This window comes from Neodiprion fabricii, chromosome 1 (assembly GCF_021155785.1).
Source record: "Neodiprion fabricii isolate iyNeoFabr1 chromosome 1, iyNeoFabr1.1, whole genome shotgun sequence".
Classification (NCBI taxonomy): Eukaryota; Metazoa; Arthropoda; class Insecta; order Hymenoptera; family Diprionidae; genus Neodiprion; species Neodiprion fabricii.
In genome coordinates, this window is record NC_060239.1 from 829,717 (window position 1) to 841,769 (window position 12,053).

Consider the following 12,053-nt stretch of genomic DNA (forward strand, 5'->3'; position numbering starts at 1 on the left):
CAATTTTCAAATCACTCGGACAGGATTGCCAGGGACCACGGGTCAGCGAATAAGAACATCTCAACCCCCTGAAGTAAGAACAATCGATCAAGATTTATTTTCTCAAATCATCCCTCGAGTGACATCATTTTTTTGAATTCTCCACTTCCGAAACTCTAAAAAGTTCACGACCGACAGTTTATCAGCAAGCTCCCAAACGAAGTTACAAGTTCAGAACTTTCTCCGTACAGATTTCGATTGAACAAAGCGCGCTGAAAAATCTTTCAAATGAATTTCTACCGTAGCATTGTAAAATTTACAACACTGATCAAATTGCTGCAGACTTTGCGCGGGGTGGCCGACTATATATATTTTCTACAACTCGACAGCCTCGGGAGGTGGCTTAATTAATTGCAATAATTAAAACCGAGGCATAAGCAAGCGGTCCAAGGCGCGTACCTGTACATACCTTATATACGTATATACGTATACATCTGTCTTACTACTGAATATGCAAACCGACTGTGCTGCAGTACTTTGCTGGCACCCCTTAACCCATCTGATGTCTTCCGTCTTCCACGAGAGCATCCAACCATCCCTTTACCTCTCGCTGTGAGAAACCAGCGACTGAAGACGCTGGCAGGCAATTTAAGGGCGGTAAGTGATAAAAATTTTCACCGATAAGTTGGATTTACCTACAAAAAAAAAAAAAAAAAGAAAAACGTAGCGACCGAAGTTTTTTTTCTCTTACTTCGCGCAACGAAATAGATTTTGCGAAAAGAATAGCGCCCCTAATCGCTACAGCTGGGCTCTAAGCTTATCCTTCGGCAATTGCTGGTGCTGCTGCTTCTGCAGAGTCGTTCTGCGTATAGATTACCCACTGAACATTTACATTTACATTCACATTTACATTCACGTCTGTAAAACGAACCTGACCGGCGAACGAGGAAAGGGGTCAGCCCGTTCTGCCGAGAATTCAATCCCGTAAACGCGCAAACGACGCCGGAACTCCGCGGTTTCGGGGCGAAAACGAAGGGAAGGGAAGGAAATCAGAGGGATGAAAAGGGGACAGACTACGATCAGGATTACGCTCGTTGAAGTGAGACGGCCGAGATACCCTGGAGTAGGTTAAATCAGTACCCCGGTTCGACTAATTTTCAACTAAATTAAACAATTCGACTACCTTTCCACGCCTCGCCCTCCTCGTACAGATCGATGGGCAATTTTATATCGTTTCGGGAGTAGCGATACAAGGCAGGTTCTGGATACAGATTCCTACTACCGACATTTTACCGACACTTCCAATATTGGTCCCAATTTACCAACGTTCGATAAACAATCGGTAAAATGCCGGTACAGGAATCTGTATCGAAAATCGGCCTTGTATTATTAATTCCAAAGACGGTGGGGTGGATCCTTCCGAGTTCACTGCAGTGAAACTGGAACGAATGAACGGCGTGTTTGAATAAATATAAGTATGTTGAAGATGGAATAACGTACCGAAACATCTTCGCCGCTTGTATACTCTATTCGGTCCGCGTCATGTCGGGGGTTAAAATATTCCCAGGCAGATATTCGCTCGGAGCGTTGCAGGGTTACGTAAGAATTTATAAGTGAAAACGAAGAGCTTAACGCGAGGGAAGGTAAGGAATGCTGGTTTCTTTTTTCTGCGAGAAGAAAATAATTGAATCAGATCCGAGAGGGAAATCAAGAGTGCGGAAATAACGAAGGCAGGCATAGGACGCGAAAGGAAAGCAGTAAGACGGTAATTGACAATCGGCAAAGGACTAATAAGTGGAAAATTGTTAGGAGCGGACGAAGAAAATTAAACATTCCGATCTTTTTCCCTACGTAATTCGATCCTTGAGAAATGGATACTTTTAAAATTTTTGCCACTCTCCGCCGGCTCGATAAACGTTTTCACTTCATTCATTCGTTCGTTTGTTTTTGTCAGCCCGGCTCAACCGCGCGGCTTTTGGATAATTAAATCGGTTCGCATTCAATCCCGCCGTATACAAATCCATGTACACATGTATGCTGCTACGTATGCAGCAGCGGTTATCCGACCCCATAATGTCGATCGAAAACAATGCGGCATTCTTTGCGACGATTGCAGCGTCACGAATTGAATGAAATTTCAGCGTCAACGATCAATAATTTACGGATTCAATATTCCCCTTTGTTCATATCCCCACCCGTTTGTCTGTGCTATCTTTTCGCAAAGCACTAGAGCCAATCCAATAATTACAAGTGAAATCGATTCGAAGCCTTTCTCACGCCATTAATTAAGACACTCTTGAGTCGCAGGATTAGTGAGGCGAAAGGGAATGGGAACGGGAACGGAGAAGAAAAAGTGTGCGAGACTTTCGAGGCGAATGAGTGAAGAAAGAAATGATAACGGGCATGCGTTAATCTTTATATCGAGTAAACGATGTGACATTATCGATTAATATTACACTACGTAACAAGGGAATAAAGTCTAAGATTATTCCATCGGGTGGAATATTTCATATTTTCCGCAGATGAGGGAGAAAAGTTGAGAGAGAATAATATGCCACTTTTGTCCCGCTTTTCAGGTAAAAAAAGTTAACGTTATCGTTGAGTCGGGAATAAAAGTAATTAACACGAAGCCGCGGCTGCAAATCACTCGACATCCGCTTCGCGTGGGATACGACGAATCGATTCATCCATCTTCTTCATCATCTCCGCGGCATGAAAAGCAGACACTCGTGTCTGGGTATGATCAAAACACGGCGTATCGTTTGGACAGCCTTCGGAAGGGCGGTAATCAACGTTTGACGTTGAGACGCGGCTGCAGCTCTCCAGGATTAATCCGAAGCAGGCCGTAGATCCGCAGCTGCCTCGGATTGCATGCAGAGATCCACGTTCTCTGCACAGCCTAGCTCTCGCGGGTGGCGATGATGAACGTGAGAAGAGCCGGAGCCCGACGGCTTACCCCCAATTCAACCTACGGGAAAAACGCCCCGACTCCCGTCTGAAAATTCGCAGAGATTATAAGCCGGGAAATATATTCCAAGATAAATTTTGGATACATTCTTTGATTTCAATCTTCGGTAACAGATGATCAAGTGGTTTCATAAAAGAGGAATGAATCGCTCGAAGATGGTTCCGTACCTGCCTTCGGTATTAGAATTTTGCCTCGGATAGCTGTGCTATGTGTATATGATGTTATATATATATATACATATATGTATACCTTGTACATATACATATGCAGGGACATCGCCACAACTGATTTATTGTAGCCTGGCTGTAATGGGAGCAGGTCGGGTAAATTTATTGGAAGGTTATTAAATTCTTGTCTAATATGCCGGAATAATGGGCTCCGGTGTCCAGGCCGCCGCGATACGAGCTTTAACGCGAAAGCTCGGGGCCGCCGCGTTTCGTACCCCTGCGGCGTCGCATCCCTTGGCGATAAGGTTGGGCGAGAAGAAGTGAAATCGCGTGTACGCGCGATACGCGCGCGATGTTCCTTTGTCCCCGAAACTTGGTCATTCACGGTTCCGTCTCCGTCATTCCGACCGGAAAGACCGCCGCGTGACGGACGACAGGCGGCTGCGAAGCATCGTCGAGGTGCCGGATCTACTTGTTGGGTGAAGTGATTAATGAATATGTGCAATGTAACAGATTAGATCCTAGTCACAGGTGTACGTGTAATTCCCGCCGCGATTGCTTCTTGCCGTCTGAAACTATGCCGTAGGGATTATTAATCAAACGCGATGCCGGATGCGGAAATAACACGAGTCGTACCTACGTTCGTTTTCGATTTCCTTCAAAAATCTTCACGGACTCGGCGGGGGGAAAAGGAAACGTAAGGTAAAACTTTTCGCATTGATCTGTCAAAAGCGCGGCACAGACTCCCTCAGGTCGCGATAATCCCGCGAAATCTGTCTCCATTATGGGGGTTATACCCGCAGGTGTATTCCCACGGTGCCCGCGGCACACGACCCCGTTATAAAACTCAATTCTCTGAAAATCTGGGTCGATTTGCAAGGGTGGTGCCTCCCTCTCTCTCCCTTCCTCTCTCTGCTAGGTGCGCACGATAATCTCCGGAGGTATAGGCCATTCTTCATTATCCGTGTATGATCGAAACGCACGCGAACCGCGCTGTGCCGGGATCGAGAACCGGAAAATCCCCCGGGACTCGACCTACTCGTTCACCATTTAGCTCACCCTCTAAACCTCACTCGTTTCGATGTTCATGGTGCGTGAATGTGACAAAAAAAAAAACTGAAAGAAAATGGAAGGAAGGAACAATGTCACGAGGTAATGTTTGGTCGCGAAGGATCTAACTTGCCGAGAATTATTTGTACGTCACGTTTTAATATTCTTAAGCTCTGTCTCAAAGTTTTACTTGGGGTCACCCCGTGCTACTTTATCCATCCATCCATCCGCTCAATTATTCACCGTTACACGTCGGAGAAGAAAGAAAAAAAAAAAAATCGAGAATAAGAAAAAGTGCGTGAGAAAGAAAAAACAAAGTCAACGTCCACAATTCTGTTACAGAAGGTACCTACTTATAATTTGAAAGCGAATTGAAGGGCGCTACACCCTGTGATACACAGTTCGAAAGAACAGGCGTGTGTCTGGGAAAGAAAAAAAAAATATGACAGAAAGAAAGAAGAGTGTTTTTGACAGAGAGAAAAACAAAGGCTGACGATGAGTTGGGGAAAAAAAAAAAAAAACTCGAAGGGCTAGAAAATCGTGAAGGGTGTAACGCATACATATGTACCTGTAATAATATCTCGAATAATTTCCAGTTTCGGGCTATAACTCTGACTCGTGAGGTAAAAATTGTTCTTTCGAAGGGTGGGTTTGACGCGGGCCGGATCCCCCGCCCCCCTGCCGACGGTAAACGTGGTATCAGATTCTAAATTTATAATAAGCCCCAGGGCGAGCTTCGGCCCGATCCTCGCTCGTGTCAGTCCCTCGTCGCGCCGCCCACAAACTTCTTGCTCTCTGCTCGTTCCCCGGGTTTTCCTTTCGGAAAACTTACCACCCTTACAGCAGGCTTGCCGCTCTTCTCCCTATTCGCCGCTGCATATTTCATTCGATCAAACATATCGGATTCCCTTCCGATCATACCCTCCACCCTCCACCCTCCACGCAAGGTTTACGGCTAGACCGCGCTTCGCCTCTGTATATACGAAATTAAAATTTAATTCTTCGACCGGTGATTTTTTCCACCGAACGAAGAAGAAGAAGAAGAAGACTAGGCATTCGTCACGAATTGGGCAACGCGAGGGAAAAATCCGCAGGTGCGACACTCGATTCGAGGCTGCAATAGTGTCGCTGTTTACACGGACGAGGCGTGGCACGAGAGTAATTACTTGAAAAGTTTACCATCGGGGGAGAGGGAAGAAGGGGCCGAAGGGGGAGGATAAGAGGACTCGCCGAGTCTGCATCAAGTGGCAGCAAGTCCTTATTCCCTCCCCTTCTGTAAAACTGGGCTGTACCTGAATTCCGCCGAGATGCAGGGACGGGGGGCGGGGGTGACAGAGCCGACCTGTCGCCGTTATAATTAAGAGGCGCCAAGGTTAACTACCCTCGCCAAGCGGTGGAAACACTCGCAACGTTCCCTGTCCATTCGCAATTCACCGTTTCGAGTAATAAGTTAAACAGACGTGGTGTTAAGCAAATGACTGTTAATGTTATCTTCGTTGTTTCGGGGGTTGGAAAATTCTGTGCGTCTTCTAACATCCGCTTTTCCTGCGGCAAATATCTTAAATCGCAGACATCGACGTTTATGCTTAAACAAATTCCGAGAGGCTGCACGGTCAAGTATGAATAATCGATGAGCTTGCAACCGCGAGTTTTTTTTCCCCACCCCCAATTCCCCCGTGAAATGTGGGAATGCTACGAGGTTGTGGAAAGTTGGGAAGAAAAACTGTCAGGTTTCCTCTTGTGAGCACGTCTTTATACCACTAACAAGAAATTAGGAACTTTTGCCGAAAATTACCCGGAGACATTTTGACTCCATTATCATCTTCTCGGGAAAGCTCCGTTTTAAGGGTTGACGAGGACGTCCCTCGGGATCGATGAACCCCGCGTATATGGCACTCGGTTATCCTGGACTCCGCGTTGTAACCACGTGTAATGGAAAGAGAGGACGGGTATACGACGGCCAATGTAGGCCCTGCCTACAGCGAAGAACAAACAAGGATGTATGGAAATTTACAACCCTTCGCGTGGGTCGGGCGGTTTGGAACCAGAAGTGGGTACCACGATAGTGCTAAAATGTACATTGTTTCTCCTCGTTTTTTTACGAGAGATGGGTAATATCCTTGTATACCTTCTCGCCGTCGCCTCTTTCCGTACTTTTCACCTTATTTTCCTTGCATTCTTTCTCCCTGTTTTGCTACCGCGGACAAACTCGATCTCGGTGCGAGATTTTTAGACGAGACGGGGTCGAAGTTCCGAATTCGAAGTCAGGTTTCGCCACAAAATAATTTTGAACTAGCCGCTTTCGGAACTTCAACCCGGCCCCTTTTAGAGGGATCGTTTTTAAATACCGATTCGATAGCCTTACGAACCGACAAGCGATTTTTCTATATTCTCCCGCAAGAACCAACATGCGAGCGTATCGTGATTGATACCGGGCAAAGTGAAAGGGGTGAGAAAATGGGGGTTGCGACTCGTCTACCACGATGTCGCGGCTGCCGCTTCTTCTTGTTTCGGTCATTCTTCTTCCTCGTTCCTCGACTTTTCCGTCCGCATGTGCGAGGATGCGACGTTCATTTTTCAAAAAGCCTATAAGTCAGCCCCTCGCATATTAAAACTAGCCTCCCTCGCCGTTCCTCGAACCCAGCGCTCCGGGCTTGCCGGAGTAATTACCTGCCTACCCGTCATGCATCGCTGTACGTCCCCCTCGACTCCCTTTCTCCTTGTCGACTTTCGTTTCTACAGCTTCCGGGCCGACTGCAGGTGTGCACCAAACTTTTAAGACAATGAGGAAGCGCGGCTGCGATCTGTGTGTGAATTATTTCTGCACGCGGTAGATCGTCGTTGTCGTATTCGCCAAAGTTAACTTCTCGATTCTGTTGATTGAATAATAAAACCCGTTTCCGCTGGTTTCACAAGCAGGAATTATTACCTGAGGAAAAGATCGGGGGTTGGAGACTCGATACTCCAAGGACTCGATAATTCAACTATTGTGGTAAAAAGAAGAAACTTTGCAGACGTGATCGTTATATTTCTAGAAAGGTAGAGAAAACAACGGACGGTATGTTTCTTAATACTTGTAATAATAATTTCAGGAAAAGGAAAAATAAATGAGAAAAGAAGAAAAAAATACAAACCGGAGCGAGGCAAAGTGGTACTCGGGTAATTGTAGAGCCGGGAAACGCGAGTGCCTGCTCAGGGAAGTATAAGAACGAACAAAGTTCTCTCTCAATTTTCTCGACTCCTGCGATCAGAAATTTCTGCCCTTTATTTTATCCTCCTCTCTTTAATACGTGTGGAATAGCTGAAATTGTCGAACATTTTTTTTTTTTGTTTTTTCGAACTGCAACATTTGTACCGTCCTATCAAAATGTTTTATCGCGGTATTTATTGCTTCGGCAATCGTTAATATTTTCTATTGATATGTTAAAGTTTCTATTGTTAAAATAATGTGTTGGCTAGCGGGAAAATTTGCGGTGCGGTTCAAACATTTATTGCGCAATATTCTGCATCGTATTTATTGGAGGTTTAAAACGAGCTTAGCTTATCTTGATTTGATAATATCTCTGCCATAATTCACGAAGAATCTAGCGAGCTGAATAATAATCAATGGCTGTATTGTACTATAACGAAGCAGTTAAACGTAATAAAACCTCATTACATCGGCAGTTCGGATGCGGGCAACGAAATTCACCCTCGAGCCGATATCGCGGTATGTTTTCAAGCAACGAAATGAAATTACCGTACGGTGAATTAATTTTAATCAACAGGAACTCGAAGCACGATCGAGGTTTGCAGTCAACCGCACGTGCAGTTCCGGAATTCATTAAAGGAGACTCGACGTTTGAAATGTTTGTGCATATTCACTCCGTTGTACAGAATTCCGCGAGATGTTTCTCTAAACCCGATAAAGATACCGTACGGTGTGGTTGGAATTTTATATTCGATGAAAAGTGCAAAACTGTTGCGGAATTCTGCAACACGTGATGTAGGCCAGTGTTATAACGCCGCGGCGTTGAAAACAACTCTTGTGTGGCAATATCACGTCCCTCCGGGGGATGTTGCGGGGCTTCGCCAAGCTTTAAATTTGCATCTCCTACTTCCTTTTACGCCCCGGGGTGCAGATGTCGAGGAGTATTAACAAAGCCCCGCGAGATGAGTGGAAGAAATTTTGAAAAAGGGACGTTGTTATACGGGAGAAGCGCAGCCTATGACTTATATGTATTCATATGTATATACCTATATACAAGCTTCACTGCAAGTCCGTTTTTAAAACCCCTTCCATATTTCTGTTGCAGCACAGCCACCGCTCGACACCGGTACTTCTAATCATCTCGCTAGCTGGGATCAAAGTATGCAGTCCAGATGGAAAAGTGAGTTTTTCGCTACCTTTTTCTTCCCTTATTTTATTTTCACTTTTTCCTTTTCTTGTTGTTTTTTACTTCTTTCTTTCTCTCTCTTCGTTCATTACCGTTATGCGCCGACTTGCGACTTGTCAGCGGGATGTTCTCCCTTCTCGGTACAACCAGCTGCACCCGGCATTTACGTCGGCGACGACGAAGAAGAAGAGGGTGCGGTGTCACCCCGCGGTTTCTGCACGACTTTTAGCGTGCTTGTTCGTTGTTTTTTTTTTTTTTTCATTTTACTGGTTTCGTTCCTCTCTTTTTTACCCCCGGCTACTACCCCACCTTTCTCTGGAACCCATCGCAGGCCGCAATCACCTCGGGCTCTACAAAGAAACTCGGCCAAACCGAAGAGCGAGAGAACGGGAATAATAGTGGAGATGCGGGGGTGAGAAATGCGAGACGAACGAACGAACGAACGAACATGCAGCCCGCCCCACACAATATCCCACTAGTCCCGCTTTTCAACAGCTGCCAGACATTTTTCATTTAACTTTTCTCCACCGCTCATTCTCTAGTCTTCGTTCTCTCGGTAACCGACTTTTGTTCGAAGCCCTGTTGCTTGTCCACCGCGAGTGGTTGGATTGACCGACTTACCGAGAGACGGATGGATAGATAAGCTCTTCTTTGACCGCGTTCAACCCTCACGTTATATAATTCCTTAATCGTCGAAAGTACTCGGAGTGTCGCATTTTATATAATCGCGCGATGAAAAACTGCCGAGTCCTCCTTCGAGAAAACCCCTCAAAGCAACGCTACGAGAGCATCGGACGAGACGTATATCCAGAGAAAGCCGTTCGGGACTGAGGAGGGGATACACGCCCTTGGCGACAAAAGGTTGAAAACGGATGACACATCCTCGCCTTGTCTCGCGATATAACCATGAAATTACTCACGGACCATAAACCGTAACTTCGGCCTTGCAGTCGTTGGTCATTAAACCCGGCATTGCGAGTTTGCCGTGACGGTGGAGGGGCGGGCACCCCGAGGGTGGAAACGCGGAAGTTGATACGGTCGGAAATCGGCTGCGGGAACTACGCGCGCCCTCCCTTCCTGTCGTTTCCGTCACTCCCCAAATGCGAAAGTCAACTCAAGTCAAGTCAAGTCGAGTCAAATCGAGTCAAGTCAATGTCCGAGCGCGCCGCGTCACGCAGGATTTCCCGCCTTGCGTCCCTCCTCGAGATCATCCCGAACAACGGTCAAAGTACCAGAAAGCGGCACGGCTCAACTTACGGATGTCGTTGAGTGGGCCATATTTTTTCTTGTTACTCGCAAGTGTAGAGCCGAGCCTTTGAATGTCGCGAAAGAGGTCTGCGTCATACGCCGACGAACCGGGTCTCTTTCTTCTCGGCGATCGGCGGGTATGATTTGATCAAATGACGTGGGAGACATCCGCCCTGGCAACCATAGACGACTCTGCAGCGAGTACGTCTATGCCACTTATCTCGAGTTTAATGGGGAGTGAGTGCGCGGCGGGATGCCTGGGACTCTGTTAGAGGAAGGTGAACATGGCGCGGGATCCACGTGGGAGCGTCGGTCTCGCTTTCCTCCTTCTCCTCTTCCTCCTCTTCCTCCTCTTCTTCCTTTACGCTTCCTCTCATTTTCACCCTCGCCTCGCGTTGCTTTGCCCGTAGAAATCCCGGAGGACCCGCGGGGTGAGTTTCGCGGCGTGATTGACAGCGCGAATGAATCCAAGCAACGGGAACTAATGCCGGCGGTAGCTCTTATCCTCTGTATCGTTGTCGTTCTCTGATTGATGGGATCTCTTAACCCGAGACACAATTTTCTCACCGGTCTTCTTCCTCCGCCAGCGAGAGTGAGAAGCCCGATTCTTCCGGGTCCTGCAGGGATGCGACAATACAAAGAACCCGGATTCACCCCCCGAGAACCCTTTGAATTAAACCTCAACTGCCCCGATTTCGGCTCCGTCGCCTTTCGCCTAAATCAGACCCCGAGGCGCCGCGAAGCACGTCTTCGAAACTTTGAAACCCTCCCTCCACCCTTCCCATTGATTGCCGCGACGTAAATTCTTCGATCCAAATCCCCGCAGTGATTTATTAACCGTTGCTTTGGATCCTTACGATTCAAATTTCTTAGTACATTGTATTCTCGGTTATTCTTTATCGCGACGCAAAGCACAGCTCAGGGCGGGATGAAAGGAAGAAAAAGAAGAAGAAGAAAGTGAATATGAAGATGAATAATAAAATAAAGAGACCGCTATTTGGTTAGACGAAATTGCAAAAATTTTTTCGTCAGGGTGTTCGAGGGATCTCTGCTGAAGCGTAGGATCAAATTTCGTTCCTCAGCAACAACCTGTAGGGTTTTCCCGGGCATGGGCGGTAGGGGCGTGTAGGATAAGCCTCTCGTTACAACTAAGTCAGAATCTCCCAGCGAGACCCCCGGCCCCCCGTCGTGTCTCGCGAATTACGACTCCAACTTGATGAAGAAAGTTTGTCCTGACCGTCGAGGCGAGCCGATAGCGGCACGCGTTTAGCGAACGGAACGCACCGCGGGATAATTTGCTTGGCTTAGGTGAAGATTAGCCTTGAAGATTATATTCGGTGAAAATCGTTGCGATATTTATTCAATGTTTTTTTTCTTTTTTTTCCATCCACCCGAGTTGTTCTCTGCATCTTTTCTCAGCTGGTACACCGAGTCCAAAAGTTCACGAAGAGGAGACAATCTTTTAAAAAGTTTTCAAATTCAGAAGATATCCTAGGGCTTGGATCCCAGGTCCGGAGGCGGAACCCGGATCGGGTGTCGCGACGAGTTCACCCAGAGGCGGAGGAGAGTCTGACGTCGGTGTGCAGGGTAACTATATTATGGGTAAAAAGGAGAAGAAGAAGAAGAAGAAGAAAGTTGCATCCATTAAGGAAAGTACAAGGAAAGGACTCTGGACATCGGAGAAGCCCGTTAACGTCACACGCCCCTCGATTCCCTCCGAAAACTGGGGTTTTTAGGGTGGGTGCCAACCACCCTCAGAAATCGTATCGCAATACAAGAGAAGAAATGAAAAATACAGAAACGACTGTACAGCCTGCCGTCGGGGTATGCAGTGATGAAGGAAATAAAACACAAAGATGTAGGGAGAATTCATCTCATTCTGTCAAGAAAATATTGAAAAAGTTTCGCATCTCATCTCGAAAGACCCAGAGCAGTGTCACCGGCTATGTACTCGATCGACTGTCGAGAAAAGGAGAGGAGGAATCAAAATAGTGGAAAAACGAGACGGTAACTTTATTATTGAATGTAATTGTTCGATCGGTAGAAGAAGAAAATTATTGGGGGAGGAGAGAAAAATACGGCGTTTCTTGTTTCTTTCTTATTCAGGTAAAAGTTGGCGGGAGGAGAAACGAAGTGCAGGATAGATCAGTGTTTTTCACGATAATGGATTCGGCGATGAGTGGAGTGAGGGGCTGATTATACAGAGACTCATCGTGATGCTAAAAGGAAAAAGACGGAAATAACGACAAAGCTGTCGTTTTTCAC

General features: G+C 46.6%; 1 protein-coding gene across 7 annotated transcripts in view; it reads left to right on the forward strand.

Annotated features, from left to right (window-relative positions):
- The window catches only part of LOC124178496 (tensin-3-like), a 91,266-nt gene that overhangs the window by 42,262 nt on the left and 36,951 nt on the right, over positions 1–12,053 (forward strand). For 5 of the 7 annotated variants that reach the window (XM_046561912.1, XM_046561903.1, XM_046561919.1 and 2 more), the window contains one exon: positions 8,460–8,534. In XM_046561912.1, coding sequence (XP_046417868.1) covers positions 8,460–8,534 — 75 coding nt within the window. The remainder of the gene's footprint in view (positions 1–8,459; positions 8,535–12,053) is intronic. The other 2 variants (XM_046561934.1, XM_046561894.1) reach the window with 1 other exon arrangement.